Source organism: Catharus ustulatus, chromosome 4, assembly GCF_009819885.2.
Source record: "Catharus ustulatus isolate bCatUst1 chromosome 4, bCatUst1.pri.v2, whole genome shotgun sequence".
Lineage (NCBI taxonomy): Eukaryota > Metazoa > Chordata > Aves > Passeriformes > Turdidae > Catharus > Catharus ustulatus.
Window position 1 is genome coordinate 52,279,656 of NC_046224.1, and position 17,716 is coordinate 52,297,371.

At 44.7% G+C, this 17,716-nt stretch overlaps 1 protein-coding gene across 1 annotated transcript in view; it reads left to right on the plus strand.

The window, feature by feature from the left end:
- Positions 1-1,149: 1,149 nt before the first annotated feature.
- The window catches only part of PPM1H (protein phosphatase, Mg2+/Mn2+ dependent 1H), a 131,098-nt gene continuing 114,531 nt past the window's right edge, over positions 1,150-17,716 (plus strand). Inside the window, exon 1 of the mRNA XM_033057704.2 lies at positions 1,150-1,419. Coding sequence (XP_032913595.1) covers positions 1,184-1,419 — 236 coding nt within the window. The 5' untranslated portion in view covers positions 1,150-1,183. The remainder of the gene's footprint in view (positions 1,420-17,716) is intronic.

Here is a 17,716-nt window from a genome sequence, read left to right on the forward strand (position 1 = left end):
TCACTGCCTTTCAGTGAGACTTACAGCTCTCAGGAGGGCTGCAGAACCACAGGGCACAGACAAAGCCTTGCTTCAGAGCACAGACTTGCTATATGCTTCTGCTCCATTCCTACATTTTCTTTAAATGGCACACACAAATCTGCAACCCTTCCACACATTTGGGTGACCACCACATGGAAGAGATCTCCCTTTGTTTGGTTTTTTTTTTAACCGTGAAAGACTATGACACGGTCAAAATTACATAACAAGAGAAGAAGGGGTTAAAACATCTATGTCCGCAACTGTGAAGATTTTTGGCCCTGTCCTTTCACTTTTGCTCCATGAGAGCTCCATTCGGTCCCTTCACTTTTGCTTTGAGCATCCCAAAGGTGCGGCGGTGCGCGGAGGAGCCGGTGGCTGCCCGTCCGTCACCGCTGACCGGCGGATGGGAATGTCCCCGGCAGGCACGGGGAACCCACGGCGGCACGGCTCCCCGTCGGCCACTGCCCCGGGTTCTTTTTTCTAACAAATGGCTTCCTGGGGAAAAGATCCTTGGCGTGTTTGAGCAGGAGAAGGCAAGTAAATCAGCGGGCTCTGCCGGGGCTGGGACGGCGCTGGCTTAGCCCAGGGGCAGCAGGGGCAGCGCAGTGCGGGCGGTGATCTCCAGCCCCGGTAATGGAGCCCCGAGCGACTCCGAGGGCACTGCCTCCCGGGCAGCTCATCGCGGAGGCGGCCGCGGGCACGACCGCGGGTCCCGGCCGCATCGCTGCGGGCAGCGGGGGCCGGCCCCGCCGGGCAGGCTCCGCCCGCCGCGCACCTGCCGCGGGCCGCCCCCAGCGCGGTGGGCGGGCGGGGGCGGCGGCCGCCCGTGCCCGGCGTGTGCCAGGAGCCCGCCGGTGCCGCAGGAGGAGCAGGAAGCGCCCGGGCGAATCCAGCCGCGCTATCACATGACTCAGCAGCCGCTGCCGCCGGGCTGAGTTCACCCAGCGCCGCGCCGGGAGGGGGAAACCTGCGATGAGGCCTCGGCCCCGCGGCTGCCCCTGAGCCCGCCGTCCTCTCGCCCGGCTCCGCGCGGCCCGGCGCCCCCACTGCGGGAGCGCGGCGGGGGCTGCCGGAGCCGCCTCCGTGCGCTGCCCGCCGGCGCGCCCCGCTCCCCGCCCTGCGCGGCGGCCCCGGCGCTGCCGCCGCCGCCGGCGGGGGTACTATGCTCACGCGGGTGAAGTCCGCCGTGGCCAATTTCATGGGCGGCATCATGGCTGGCAGCGCGGGCGCCGACCACGGCAGCGGCGCGGACTTGCCCCTCCGCTTTCCATACGGGAGACCCGAGTTCCTGGGACTGTCCCCGGACGAGGTGGAGTGCTCCGCCGACCACATCGCTCGCCCCATCCTCATCCTCAGCAAGGACACCCGGCGCCTGCCCTGGACCACGGGCTACGCGGAGTGAGTACCCCGCGGCGGGCAGGTGGAGCGCGGCCGAGCCCGCTGCCCGCACTCCCGGGCGGCGAGCGGCGAGCGGCGGCGATGCCGAGGGAGCCCCCGGCGGGTGCCGGAGCGGGGAGCGCAGCCCCGGGCCTGCGCGGCGCCACGGGCAGCGGGAGCGGCGGGGCAGAGATGCCGGGGGACGGGAGGGCATCCCCGGAGCTGTGTGTCTGCCGCTGGCCGTAGCTCTGCACCTGGGTGGCTCCTTCCTCGGAGCCCGAGGATGCAGGGGGTCAGCTGCCCTTGAAAGTCCCCGCGGGAGTGGCCGGTACCCGGATCGGGCTCCGCTATCCATAGGGACTCAGGGGCCAAGGATGGGGTACCCGCCGGTGAACAGCAGTCTCGGTCCTTGACCCTGGAATAAAACGGCTTTTGGCAGGAAACCCAGTTTGGTTTGTGCGTGTGTAAATACTTCCCGCTGCCCAGGAATGGGCGATGTGTGGGGTTTGGAACACCTTTCCTTGTGCTCACTGATGGTGACTGGTCACATATCTCTCAAAGTGCTTCACAGTTTGGGGAGACGCTTGACGATCACAAGCTCCAAGCTGAAAGAAAAAATAAAATCCATTGGCTAGCCCCCAAACTGGGCTTTCCAAATGGTTTGTTGCCCTGACTCACTCATATAATGGTATTTGCTTTAGAGGGTGTTGATCAGGACCTGGTTGTAGCCTTGCCAGCCAGACGAAAGGCAGTGTTCCTTTGGATGCATCCAGCTGGCAGTGGGAGTAGCTGCAGAGGCAAGGCATGTCCTTGCACTTGATGCCTTTATCGGTAGGCACATGTTTTCCTTGAGGATTCTGGGTGTGGGATTCAGTATTTGGTTTCTTTCTGTTACTGCTTCTAAGTCTGGATGTCTGGCCATCCATGTTGCTACCAGCTCAGAGATTACTGAAGTTACTAAATTAGCCCTTCCAGACTACAAGCGGTTTTGTGTAGTCTCTTCAAACATATATGAATTCCCAAAAAAACCAGTGAAGGCTTTACATTGTTAATGAGCAATCACTAGCTTTCTTCAAAAGGTTGTTACATCGTTAGGGATGCTGAAATGGGAGATTTAAAGAGAGATTTTAATGAAAGATTTAAAGAATTTTAAATTGGATTGTTTTTCTCAGATTAATAAAGAATTGGATAAGTCACTGAGCAAATTCCCCATGAACTGTAAGTTTAAATATTTAAAAGTAAGCTCTAATTGTTCTGCCACTATAATAGTCCCTTAAAAAGCACTTCCTTACCAAAATAAGTAATTTCACGATTATAAGCCGCACCATTTTGACTAAAATTTTGGTCCCAACCTGGAAGTGCGGCTTACACTCAGGAGCGGCCAATATATGAACGAATTTCGGAAATTTCCCAACATGGAAGTGCGAGCTGTGCTCGCGAATTGAGCACCTGCCACTAAAACCCGCGATTGTTCCCAATTGGTTTCTCTGTTGGGTGGTGGGGGGAGCGGGCTCCCACCAGCACTGCAGGGCAGTGCCGGGCCAGGGCGAGCTTGGTGGCAGTGGTGCAGACAGTGAGCCTGGCGGCTGGCCCTGCTGAGCAGCGCCGGGACAGTGCGGGCTGCGCCAGAGCCCACCCGGTCCTGGGACAGTGGGGCCGAGACGGAGCCCACCCAGCCCCAGCAGCGGGACAGTGCTGAGCCGAGCCCGCACGGCCCCGAGCCGAGCCAGTAAACCCCGCGATTGTTACTAATTGGCAACTTTGTGAAAGTTGCACGCGGGTCCTCGCTGTAAACGAAAGTGCGGCTTATAATCCGGTGCGGTTTATATAGGGACAAGGACCTAAATGCTAAATGTTGCCAGCACCCGGATGTGCGGCTTACAATCAGGTGCGGCTTATAATTGTGAAATTACTGTACATGCTGCTATTTTCATCTTGGGTGAAGTTCTGTGGCTTTCAGCAAGTAACTGTAATTGCAAGTTGGTGACAAAGTGGAAGGGAAGTTCTCTGGCTCCCAGGTGTGTGCATCCCATGAGCTTCACCTGAGACTGCTGGGGCAGAAAAATGTGGGTGTTGGAAAGTGAAGGTTTCTTTGACCCTACTGATGAAACCTGATGAGAGAAAGTGTTTGGAGATAAAGTAAATGGCTCTGGTGGTCATGAAAGCAGAACATACCAGGATTGTTTTCATATACTTGTTGCTCTTCCCTCTTGAGCTTTGAGCTACTTGGTTAATTGGGAGGCATAAAAAAATCACTAGCTTTTTCAGTTCCTGTTGTTATCTGTGTGAAAAGAAGTTGCCTCTTTGCTTTGTCTCTGGTGGCTTTTTTGTTTTGGTGGGGTTTTTTTTGTTTGTTTGTTTGTTTGTTTTTGTTGGTTGGTTTCAGTTTTTTGTCTCATCCCCTTCCCTTGCAGTTACTGGCTCTAGTGCTGGTGGAGCAGATCTAAGGGAAAGGTGGTACTTGTTAGAGAGAACTAGTGAGTGTGTTACTACCCTCTTCCCAAAAGTATGTGTATGATGTTCCCAAATTGGAGTTCATTGTAACCAGAAGATCTCAAAATGCTCGCTGTGGAGAAGCTGAGAGGAAAGCAGTACCACCAAAATTGCATTGTTTTCCAAACAGGCAAAGCATTAAAGAATAAAGAAATAGAAGAAAATATGGACAAACTCAGATTTTGCAAAATATGAACTTTTTTCTGTTTCCGTGTTTTGCTTATATGGAGCTATTACCAGGCTTTCTGAAAATAATTGCAAGACTGGCTGAGAGATATGGGTTGAAACTATGTTTTTCTTTTGAAACAGGTTTGCGTTACATAGAGAAAAGAAATGGGAAAAGTACTAGGAAGATGGAATTACTATTATAGACATTCTGATATTTGTTGGCTTGGGGAATGCAGGGATTAAATGCTATTATTTAGCATTTTGTTAGTGTCTGTATTAAGGGAACTATCAGAACAATGTTTGCCTTTTGTTACAATACAAGTGAGCACTTATAAGAATGTTAGGAGGAAGTTTGATGTCCTCACAAGCAGCTTGTGATTTAACACAAAGGTTAGCTATTTAGCTCACATTTTGCTAGTTTGCTTTGATATAAAGACATGAGAGAAGACATGCCATACGTGCAATGTGCCAAGGTGCAGCTTCCCTGAGCTATTGCCTTTTCTGTGTTTTCATGATTTAGCAAATCAACAAAAGTGATTTCAGTGTTTGTTGGTCAGGATGCCTATGGATACAGGCATATTTTACTGCCTGAAACTAATGAGAGGTTTGTTGTAGATTCAGAAGGTGGGGATTTGGCCCAGAAGGTGTAAGGGGAGTGTGTGCCACCTGTACTGTGTCTGCCCTGATGTTGTGAGCCATTGCACAGCAGGGTTTGAGTCAGTGGATTTATGTTCCACACCCAACACCAGCATCTGTCTCTCTGTCTTTAGGAAAAAATTCTGGCTCAGAGAATAGGTCACCTGGGGGCTGAGTTTCAGTAAAGCATTTGTAGTGCTCATGTTCTTTAGTTGTAAAACATGTCAGTTTACAGATGATACTGGAGTTCCTTGATGTCATTGTGTTGGTGTTTCATCCAATCTGGAGAAGGCATTTTGGGGTTAGACCTGGTTCCCACGCCAGACTGAAGCAGTTTGTATCTTGATACAAAATATGCTTTTTCTTAGGGGATTCCTCTTGTTTCTTTGATTCCTGAGGATTAGTATTTCTTGCTAAACAATGTATTGACAAAGTAGCTCACCCTGTTGTCTGTTTCTTTTCCTTAGCATCTGTGTGGCAGGGCCCGTTCATCTGACTTATTCCCCAGGAACAAGCATTTCTCTTCCACTCCACTTTCTTCCTCCTCTTTTACTGAACATTTTTTGTGATGGGTGTTTTTGCAACATTGCTTGTTCATGTCATATTTCAACTTATTTTTAAAATTACCTAGTTAGCTCTGTGATATTATACAGTGAAATGTAAACTAGCCTTTATTTTTTATTATTAACTTTCCCTCTTTTAATGGTGTGATCTTTATGAAAAACATGTAGGAAGGCAAATGAAATCTTCAGAAACATACTTGGTGCTGGGATAAAATGCCATTGCTTTCTGATATTTTAGTGGGAATCTCATAGGGACTTGGCTCTCCTTAGTTAGTAAGCAGCCTAAAAGTTGTCTTCTGAAATGAGTGTCCTGCTGTCTCTTCCTTGCATAGGAGCCTTGAGACCTTGAATTTCATTTCACCTCCTACAGGATGGCAAAAGGCCATGTTTCAAAGGGATACTCTTATACCACAGACACTTGTTCATCAAGCTCCATAGAAGCAAAATTAAAATTATATCCCACATCCAGTAAGCTTTTTAATTGTCTTTAAAGGTATCAATTTATTTAGAAATAAACTTTTCATTTTTAATCAAGGGCATCCTTAATGTAGTTTTCTGTATGTGGTTAGCTGGTGTGCATCAGGAATGACCCTGGGAGAGGGTAGTCTGTTAACAAACCTTTTTTTAAGTCTGCCTTTAATCCAGAGGAGTAAGAAGATTTATGCTCTCTGAAAAGTTAAGTGATTTATTTGAATAAGGGAGGGTGGGAGGGATCCTGCCTCACACTTTATTTACCCGTGGCCCTCCCTCTCTTCTGCAAGCAGCTGCACTCCCAAGGCCACTGGGATCTCCTCTAGGGCTTTCCCTGTCTGACCCAGGAGCTTGTTTTTTGAGCTTCTGCTTGGATTGCCCTGATACTGGGAGGGAAGTTTCTTCTCTGGTCCCTTCCTGAGCTGTTTTCAGTGTGTTGTGACCTCTTCCCTGCAGCACTGCTGATAAGCAGCCCCAGTGTCCAACTCTGAAAGTAACTGGCAAAGTGAAGGCGGTAGCATAGCAGAGAGTATGTAATGTGAAATGACCCAGATGATATTCCCTGCATCTAAACTCTACCCAGAACATTATTTTTCACCTTTTCCTCTTTTGCTTTATCTTCTTCTCTCTGTGAAGGTAGAGGATGAACAGGGGGGAGCACAGCCTTCCTCTCCTGGTTGAATTCCCTTGACTACATATGGCACGATAAAATAAATGCTAAATTTGCAAATGACAAAGAACTAGCCTGCTGCTCATGCTGGTGGAGTTGCAGAGAAACTGCAACTGAGTAGCATTTTGTGGTAGAAAAACAAGCTTAGTCATTTTCCATCCATTTTGAATGTATATTCTTACCATCTTACTTTTCTAAACTAAATGAATCCTGGGGATGGGACCATAGCTGCTTGCTTCTGTATCACATGTTTTCTTCTCTTTACTTTTGCCTTTCTGCCATCTCTTTGGAGAACTTCAAAAGGTACTATCAAATGCACTTAATGGACAGGGGAAAAGATTCAATTGTATGTATGTTGTCTGTGTCCTCATGCAAAAGACAATTTTACCTTCCTTTTTAATTTACTTTTTGAAAAATTCTAAATGATACTTCAGATACCTTTGCAGTTCTGAGTTATAATAGGTTTCCAGAAACTTGACTTTACTGGTATGTGTGTTTCTTGGCTTAAAATGTCAATTTATTATCCCAGCAGTGCCTTTTGTTTGATGAGACAAAGTCCAGGCTGTTTTTCCATAATGTTACATTTCAGAGATACTGTGGTTTCTCTGCTCTGCAGGCCTGCTGTAGAAATTGCATTTTCTCTGTGGTGTTGGTGGCTACTGACCCATAATGAATGCAGAGTTGTAGGTGAAGTATGATGACTGTGCCCTTGTACAGCATTATTACAGTGGCAAGTTGTTACAGTTCAAAATGAAGAGGGGGGCAGTTTATGGATTTTTTTTGCCTTCTCAGAGTACTGGATTTTTTGTAAGGCTGATGATATTGCATCATGTTTTCTCATGCTATGTTACTTAACTCATAGCAAATTAATGTATGTGAGAATTAACTGGAGGTTTTTAATAAAATATTTTCCAGCATTTCTAAGTGATCAAAAGTGATCATTTGCTGAGTTAAGATAACACAGAAATATTCTTCTACCTTTTGTGTTTCTTCTAGACCAAACTACTTATTCAAATGCTAAGCATTTTAATAATGTTGTGAAGCAGGTGAAAGCTTAACACGTCTGTGAGCTGAGGTAAGGCAAAACACAGAAAATGCTTCTCCTGAGCTGAATATTTTGATGTTGGAGGATAGCATAGGGCTTGCAACTACTGATTGTTTATTCTAATCCCATTGCTTCTTATTAATAGAAGATAACAACACCACAGTCCTGCTCCTGTGAATTGGAAGTGATAGTCTTTCTAACCCTCACCTGGGAGCATGACTCATACCCCATTGGTAAACACATTTCTTGTGTGTGTTCTGTTTGGTACAAATTTCAGGAGGATGAGACTCGTGGGGAAAGGAGTACCTTTTTTTAATCTTGTTCTGTTTGGTTGTCAGGTTATGTACACAGAAATAATGAATTACTTTCCTTTTTAAACTCTTTAAAAAATGTTTGCAATTCTTTGTCTAGATGAATATATTTTTTTATTCTCTTTGTAGTTCAGGATATAAGACTGAGCAGGACCTGATGAAAGAACTATAAACTCAAGTCACATACACATAGCTGACAACTGAATAGTCTTCCTCTGTATGAATTATTCTTCTATGCATATTATAATGTTAACTTTAATGTATATTGCCTGGCTTTTGTTTAAGCCTGGGTTCATATAAAACAGCCTACGGAAACCTCATGATAATTTTTAGAGCTTCAGAAATCCCTTTTCTTGTGTAAGACCTTATGCTATAGCATCTAATGTTTATGTAATGCCTCTAATCTGCCAAGTGCATTGCAAGTAATAATTTCAGAATAACCTTGGAGAAAAATGTAATGTGTAAATGTACTGGTTCTTCCAAGTGAAAAAAATACAGCAGTGAGGATAAGTTTTGGCAAGAGATTTGATATGAATGTGGAGAATTAATCTCAAGTTTTGGGTTCTCTGTTTTGATGAGACAGGTATTTTTCCTGCTGTTGTGTATTTGGCTTTTCCTATGTGGCCTCTGATTTCTTAGAACTTACAGGAGTAAAAGGAGAAAAATAGAAAGATAATAAAAAAGGTAAATCGTGCTCAGGTATTTTTAATACTATCTAAGTTACACAAACGTAATTCCTAACGAGACAAGTATGATATTCATCCCTTGAAGCTGTCTCATATTGTTAGCCCCTCAGAGGCTTAAGACTAGTGCTGTCTCATGTTTCTGAAAGGCTTGCTTGAGCATGGTCCCAGCTTCTAACACCAGAGCATGACTAAGCCTCACAGGTAGCCTTCCTTTGGGCCCTTCTGCCTTGGCCAGGGGGCAGCCAGCAGATGTTCCCTGCAACACTCCAGCTTTGTTCATTGGTCTCTGTTCCATCTGCATCATTTGGGATAGGTGTAAGTGGGAATGGCTTGGCACAGTTATTATCATGGAATAAAGTAAACTGACAGGGCTGTGCCCCTCAGGGTGAACTGCTTTGAGCCTGTGAATGTGATCAAATGAAACATGCTCAGTTTGACCTTGAAAGGAAGCAGTGATGCAAAGCACAGGTCATTCCTGTGTTGGGATCTGTGTGCCACTTGAGAAAGAAATATGGTTTGTGGGTTTTAGGATGGGTTAAGTCAGCTTTGTGAGCTGAATCCCAAATAAGACTTGGAGTGGGGGAGTGCTGATAATGAGTGCAGGGAGATAATTTAGGCAGAGCAGACATAGCTGCTTTGCTGTGACATGGGGCTGGAGTAGGTGCTATATCTGTGATGGAGCAGAATTTGCAGAGAAGGTAGAGGTTCCTGAACTACATCTAACCTGAATCTTTATCCACTTCCCCTTGGATTTCTGTTCTGATCGAACTTGCTAAAATGCAAGAGGTCCTACTGGACAGCAGCGCCTTCATATTTACTGTGCCTTTTGTTATCTCTAATTATTTTTTCTTCCTTTTTGTTAAACAGAAAGAGAAAGGTGACTTCCAAGAATTGATTCCCATTTGACCAGCTGCATTTACTTGGTAGGGTATGTTTTGGCATGTCCAGCTGTAATACACATATTAGCCAGAGTGACTTCCTGATCAGAGGAAGTCAGGTGGAGTAAGTCACAGTTTCAAGTGCTCAGGGCACTAAACAGGGAGTGGAGGTGGTGAGAGAACGCCCAGCTTGTGCTGAGCCACTCTGTCCCTCAAAACCAACTGACATGGGGTGGAAATTTTACTGCATGGTGTTACAGAGGGTCCAGAAAGTAGGAGATGGCCAGCAGGTCTGTTGAAGCCTTTTGGCTTCTTCACTGCTCTCTTCCTCACCCAGCAGCACACTTGCTGTCTATCAGACACTGCCAGCTGTACTTGGGGTGGCAAGTGCTATGGTTGCTAAGTGGTTGATGCTGCATGAGCTGTTCAGTAGGTGAAGCTCATTCAAATGGCTGGAGGCAGGTGTGATTCCTCCTCCCAATACTATATGTTAGGCAAGTGTTTGAAGAATTTAACATTCTCCAAATAAATACTGCACACAGTATTTTGTCGGCGGAAGCAGTGCTAGGCTAAAGCCAGCCAAGGGGATGTCTGTGGTTCTTGATCACAGCATGGTTTAATTGCTGGAGTCTGTGTGGGAGAAAGACAAAAATAACACCAAGCTGAGGCAGTCAACTTTAAAAAGTGCAGTAGATAGTGCAGGAGGGTATGTGGTCAATGCATAATTGAGGATTGCCAAAATATGGACCCTGTACATAACTTAGCAATCACACTGATTTAAGAAAGAAGCTCAAATTAGGAAGAGGTTTTAGAGGGTTGTGGCCAGCAGGCAACTTTCTGGCATGAAGCAGAGTGGCAAATAGAGAGCTTCACTCATTGTTTGGGATCTGTGTACAACACAGTGAGACTTAAGGGAGAGAGAATCTGCTGGGGGAGTCTAGAGCTGCTTGAGGTAGAGGGATATGGGCAGTGCTGTGTCTGCAGAGAGCCTCTGGCTTGATAGAACTGAAAATCTAGTGTGGCCCAAATGAAGACCTAAATGCACTGTGTCCAAGACAAGCAGGAGTTGAATGGGCTGGTCCCCCAAGATCGTGTCAGCCTCTCCCTCCTCAGGTGTGGGGAGATCTGTCTGTCCATCTCTGTCACTTGTCATAATGCCAGCTTGTTTTCAGCCCTGTGAAAGATGTCAGACCTGTAGGCTCTGCACTTTTTTCTCTTTTGAAAGCAGGTCTCAGGTCCAGGTGGTTACTGTGGCTTAAAGACGAATAACCACTTTTTAAAAAATAATTTTTCTTTTCCCCTCCCTCTTTCTTCTTTCTGAAGTGCTACCCTAGGGTGATCTTGACTGATTGTTTTGATGCTGTTCAGGCTCTTTTGCAGGCTATAATAATGACGCTGAAACTGATTTGAGAAAGCCAGCTTTGCCTGCTTTCAGGGAGGTTTCAGGGAGAAAGGGTCAGGGGGCAGAGTAGAAGACCATGTGCCATTGCCTTTGTGTTTTGAATGGTGGTATTCTGCTAGAGTAAGGGGAGGAATACACTGGGCTTTGATTGCATCTGATGTCCTGCATACCACTGCTCCAAAAATCCTGCGGTAAAATGTCCTTGGACTGGCACTAGAGGTCTGTGAGATTGTCCCTTTATGGGCATAGCTCTGTTTCCAAAGTCTCTGCAGTTAATTTCTTCTTTTATTCATCTGCTGGTCCCATATCTGAGTGCCTTTTGTGCTGCCCTGTCTGTGTATCTACACCATTGCATAAAGGTACAGACAAGAGGTGAGTTCTTTCCTCCTCTCTGCACCCTACTGGGATCCCTTCTGGATTTCCCTGATTTATTTCTCTGTCCTTTGTGTCCTGGTATGATAATTTCTGCTTTCCAAACTCCCTGCAAGGAGCAAAAAGGGTCCAGCTCCAGCCAAGTTCTGCAGCAGTTCACTTTTTTTTTTCTCCTGCCAACATTGATTCATTCAGGCCAAGTATGATTTTTCTATCTTTAGGTATGTGTTAGAGACCTCCTCAGAAACAGATGATGCGTAGTGCATGTTTGTAATGCTCTAAAATATCTGTCAGTCATAACTAACAATCTGGTCCTTGGTGGAGTTTTACATTGGAGGCGGGACTGAGGACGCATCTCCAGCTCTTATAACTTGAGCAGTGCTCCATTTTGTGCAGAAGTCTTGTGAAGAGACAAAATAAGTTACCTTGCTGGTCATCAGAGATCCCTGTGTTTTCCAGATGTGGCAGGTCACCGTGTGAACCCATGGGTTTTGTTAGGTTTTGAGACAGTTTGAGTGAAAGGTGGGTTTGGGCAACATCCCCTCCTCCTTCCCCCACCCCCCAGCTGTCACTAATACTTTTAAAATTTATTATTATTATTCTTTTCTTCTCCCCTTTTCTCTTGAGGGAATTTGTTATTTTATTGTTGGTTGTGGACTTTTTTCTTTTTGATTCATTATCTCTGCTACCTGGCTGGGGAGGAGAGGGCAAGAAGCTGTGAAACTTAATAATAGGGAGCAAGCTCTTCTGCTTGGGAAGAGCACTCCTTAAACTGGTTCAGGCCCAACCACTGTAAATGAGAGCAGGTTCAGCAGTTTCAAAGGCAAGGAGCCCCATGTCAGACTCGTGTCCCTGCCTTGCTGACCAGGCTCATGGAGCAGCTGAACAGCTCTGCTCCTACCCGGGATGTGAAGGGTTGCACTCCCTTGGCTCCAGTGGCCACGGTGGGGCTGCTTAGTGCCTCTTCCTCTGTCCCTTTGCATCCCTCCCACTGCTAATTCCATGGCTCCAAGTCTGTGCAAGTGCCTTGTCAGGCTGAGTGAGGGTCTTGGGGTTTTAATTCATTCAACAAATTAAATGTGATGCTTTGCAGAAGCCTTTGCAGTAAACTAAGGGTCCTTAAATTGCTGGTTGTGTGTTTTAAAATATCATTTTGAAGAAAGTGCTTATTCTTCTGAATTTGTATTGAGAATCTTTGTCTCATGAATGAATATTAAAGTTTGGAATTGAAACTAGATTTAGATTTATCAGAAGAAGTTTTTGTTTCTCTTCGCTGACTTTATTTGTAGGGATCTTGACTGAGAAAGATCAAATCCTTGAAAATAAATGAGGGAAAAAGAAAACTTCTAATTTCCTAAGTTCAAACTTGTAATGTTTATCCTTTAGGAAGCTTAAAAGTTATACAGTGAAACCTACATTGTATTTGTGGTTTCATGGAGGGTAGAGTATAGCTTTCGATTTTGGTATTTGGAAATGGAAAATAATAATCTAACCTCAGTGCTTATTGCTGCTTGCGTCTTGACAAAGGTCAAAGTTTTATGTATGCTTGGTTTGATATGAGTGACTTTCACTTTGAATGATGAAAAATAATGTAAATAGAAAATTTTCTCCCCTTCTTCATTTTCCCCTTTGACCAAAAATTGTTTTTCATGTTTTGCATGAGTAATTTGAAGATTAGAACTTAGCCATACGTGCTCTCAACCATAATACAGGAATTGATAAGGCATTAAAACATACGCTGATCTCTTCATACAAATGTACATCAGCATGAGTCTTGGAGGGCAATTCCGTCTCCCTTACCTTGTTACTCCTCTCATTAATCACATCTCCAGACCTGGGCTTTCAGTTCATTTTGTTGTTCTTATCAATAAACGTTAAGATAAGTGTCTCCACAGCCCTCACAAAATCTAGATGGCAATTTCTTCAGGCTGTGGCTCCCTCTGGGGTACTTCTCAATGTCATTTTAAGGTCTTTCTATCCCTTTCTGGTAGTGCAAAGCCAGGAATTACAGTCCAGTTACTTCCTTTGGCAACCTCTCCAGAGTAATCCCTGTAAATCCTAGGTCTGTGGATGGTAATTCTATTAGCTGTTCAGCAAGCTGAGTCTGGAAGAATGCAGCTGGTGTGTGGGAATGTGGGAAGCTCCCCATCTCTGCCTTTAATCCTGCTTTTAGAGGGGAAAAATGTTATAAGCTAATGTGATTAGCTGTAATTCCATTCTTGCTTGGTTTTAGAAAAGTGTCTGATTCCTAAATCACAAGCTAGTTCTGTGAAGTGCTTTTGTAGAGGGGAGAAGGAACTATTTTGGTAACTCAGCTCATCTGTCTTTCAAAAAGTGCTGGAATCAAGAGAAGAAGAAACTCTCCTAGCCAGCAGTAAGTTTCTAGTTCTTGCTGCACAGCATAATTTAGAAATCTGAAACTAAGAGCATGTAAATAGAAACAGAGAACAAGCATAATCCTTTCAGGTGTGCATGTATGAACATGGGCAGGGAACAACTTAATGCACAATGCATATGGTTCATCAGGGATTTGCAGCCCTGGGGTTTGCATTGGGATTGTGCTATCAGCTGGTGACAGCTGCTACTGGGACTGGTGGCATGTCTGGTTTAAGGCAGACCAGGGGTAGAGCTGTCTCTAATAAAAGCTGCAGCTTCTACCTGAAGTGAACGGTCTGGAGATCTTTTCTCCTCCTTGAGGGCATATCTTTGTTTTTAGTGCTAAGGAATGAGAAGCTGACTTCTGTGGAGTGCCCCTGTGAACTGTTAGGAACACTGCTGGGTGCTGGAGAGGGGCAGAGGCAGAAGCCCCCCCAGGAGAGGAGCACACCGTGGTTTGTGCCGTGTGAGCATGGACAGCACGCTGCTGTGGGGATGGAGAGCAGCATCCTCTCGTGTGAAAGGCAAAATGCAACCTCAGCTGCTCAGCTGTCCTCAAAGTTCCATGGCCCCTATGGCCATGGTCTGGGGAGAAGGAAGTGTTACCCTCACCAGCTCAGCCTGTTTTCTATTTCCGTGGGAAATGAGAGAGAAGGCAGGAAAATACCTTGTTTGTGTCTTGTCTGTTTGTTAGAGAATTCAGAATAAGTGTGCCTCAGAGTCAGATATGGCCTGAACCTTCTGTAGTGAACAGTTCTGGCAAGGATGAGGTCAAAGGACTTGTTGCTTTTTTTGTTCAAGCAGCAAATCTGAGATTCTTCAATTTGGAGAATTTATGTGAATTTTCCTTGACTTCCCGTCAGGCTCCCCCTCCTCTCGTGTCCTTTCTTGCCAATGTGGCAGCAGTGGCACTGGGGCAGGGGGGTCCCAGAATCCCAGAGAAGAGAGGGAATGTGCAGGTACTACTGGAAGTTGAAACACAGCTGCTTGGTTTCATTCCTGAAGGATTGCAAGGTGGGAGCAAATTCACTGAAAAGGAGTATTATTCACTTCTGTCTCCTGTGTTGAGTTGCCTTAAGTGTTGATCCTGTTACAATAGTTCAAGTGCTTGGGACAGATGATGCTATAGGAATAAAATGCTGCAATACTAATCCTATAACTTTATAGACTTGGTCAAGCTGGTGTTTTGAGAGGTTGATCAGAACTTGTTTACAAGTAAAAACTCTCACTTTGTTTGAATGTGGTATGAGGTACACTGCCTCTCTTGCACTTGCTATTCTGATGGTTTGGTGTGTAGTTTAACTGCTGTGCTCTCTCACAGCTTTCTCTAAGGCCAGAAAACCTCTTCACGCTATCAAATAACTGAGTGCCTTTCACCCAACAGCAACAAAAAAAAATCCTCAAAGCTCCTCCCACTTCAAATAAGGGGGAATTTCTGTTCTTTTCCTTTTGAAGTTGCTTCATACTCGCTGGAGAACATGAAATCACTAGAAGAGTAGATGAATTGAAATAATGTTACACAGGTATCTGTTTCAAAAATACAGTTGCCCCTCTAGTATCATTTTGGAAAGCATGTGTATCATCAAAGTAGAATGTAACAGTGGAAAATAGGTTGCCTCTGGAAAGTCTACATTTAAAACACGTTGAGACTGTGTGCACCCTTAACTATGGGCAGAGCTAAAGAGGAGTAAGGACTGGAAAAAATCAAGTAGGGAACATAGAGGAGTTGAAAGAGGGGAACAGAAATGAAACCTGAAAAGCCAAGAGAGCACACTGAAGGCAGGCTAAATATTTTCGTGTTGGGAGGGAGGTTTAGCAGCAGTGTAAGTCCCTATGACAGCAAATGAAAGGCTGTAAATAGCAATAAAGATAATGCTTCCCTGTGTGACTTAGAGTATATTGGCAGAATTCATTGCATGAGGACATACCAAAGAAGTCTGTTAAAGATGTGGTTTAGAGTTTCCTGTTTCAGGAAGCCCCAAGACCCTGGATTTAAAGGCATTTAAAGTTAGACAGCTATCTTGAAAACCTAAAATCTTCCCCCACTCCTCTTTTTTCTTTGAAATAGAGAACTTTCTTATGTTTGCTGCATGACAAGTGTCTACTGGGCATTAAGGGGATTGCTTTGCCATGGTTGGGTTCATTCCTGAATTAACTTCTTAGTTCTCCCACTCCCACCTGTACAGCAGGTGCAATTAGTAGGGCACAAACTAAACTGCTGAGAAAATTTTTCCAAAGTTGTGTTTATTTTTGTTGTTTGGAATGATAATCCAGAGTGTTGTGGTTTAACTGTGGTCGGCAATTAAGCACCAGCAGATGTTCAGTCACTCCCCCACAGTGGGACTGGGAAGAGACTCATAAGGGTAAAAGTGAGGAAACTCATGGGTTGAGATAAAGACAGTTTAATAGGTAAGGCAAAAGCTGCACATGCAAGCAAAGCAAAACAAGGAATTAATTCACCACTTCCCATGGGCAGGCAGGTGTTCAGCCATCTCCAGGAGAGCAGGGCCCCATCACACATAATGTGACTTGGGAAGACAAATGCTATCACTCCAAATGTCCCTCCCTTCCTTCTTCTTAAGCCCAACTTTTATTGCCAGCATGATGCCATATGGTATGGAATATCCCTTTGATCCGTTGGAGTCAGCTGTCTTGGCTCTGCTCCCTCCCAATTCCTTGTGCACCCCCAACCCATTCACCTGTGGGATGGGGTGAGAAAGCAAAAATGCTGTGTAAGCCCTACCCTGCCATAAAAAAAGTATCTCTATATTTCTAACCCTGTTTCCAACACGGATGCAAAACAGAGCCCCACACAAGCTATTATGAAGAAATTTAACTCTATCCCAGCTAAAACCAGGACACAGAGGAAATGTCAAAAGGTAGGAGGGAGCCCTTCCATGGAGACTGCAATAGAAAACAAAAGTGTCAGCACAAACTACCAAACAGCAGTATGTAGTTTTTCTTCATGGAGAGAAATTCCTTTAAAAAAGAAAAAAGCTCTTTTAATGGTGGGCAGTATTTTCGTTTTAGTAGCATATATTTAAACATTGCAGGCGGCAAATTTATTTTGTTCAAAGATGAATGTGCTTATTTTATGGTATTCCAGAGTAAGAACTTTTCCCCAGAAAAGAATTGAAGAAGGCTACCTCACAGAGAAGAAAAATAATTACTGCCGGATATCGACATCATGTAACATCTTATTCTTTGTCTTTCAGTTCTTGTGTAATATTTTAACATATATTTTGGAAACAAAAAGGCAGGATAAATATATCCAGATATCTTTTTTATTTTTTTCCCCCCTCTTCTCTTATTGAGAGTCACAGCTCCTCAGAAGCATCACTGACCTGTGGGGCTCTATACTGCTTTCCCCAGTGTTGCAAGATTACTGTTTGAAAAAGACTTCACAAAAGTCAAGTGAACATCCTACTTGCTTAAACAAGCCAGCATTGTTACAGGCATGTTAGAAGGCACAAAAGATCTGTGACTAGTGAATGGATTAGTCATAAAGAATCACTGAACAAATAGCTCAGTCTGGGGGAACGGCAAGGTGGTGTTGACTTCAAAAATAAGAATGGAATCTAAAAACTCTTTCCCTTGTGAGGCATTTAACAAGACCTGGAAGAACTAAAGTATTGACAAGAAAGTAGTTATACTCTCACAGCATTAGAGCAAGTGGGATTTGTTTTCTGTTGAAAGGCACTTGCAGTACAAAAATGCTTGGTGCTCTCAGTGCAGTCAGGGACCTAAGTCACATATGGAGCTATCGTATAATTTTAAGCTCTCATCTGTCGGAGAACTTATCTTAACCAAAGTTAAAAGCCTGTTTGGAATCTGTGGAAAGAGGTGAGTTTTCATATATGGGCACAAAATAAGCTTGTTTGGGAATGTTCCTGCTAGAACTTCTTCATAAGCTATTATTCTCCTGTGTCTGAAACAAGGAAGAATGCATTATGCATCTCTGCAGTTCAGCGCTTATCCAGTATTCATCAGCAAACTAAACCTGGTAAACTGAGCAAATTTATCTAAGTAAAATATACATCAGTGGGGCTGTGGGAGGAAATGTGATTGGAGGCTCAAAAATGAAGGTGAAAGAGTTCCAACTTGTTTTAGGAAACAGCATGGAATCTGAACAATAACTTGAAGTGTTAGAAATAATATACTTCCAGGTAGCTGTGTAAGCTCTGTGTACCTTTGATCAACTTTGGATGGGTTGTAGGAAAAGTCCTTCCTGTTGCCTGCGTCTGTTC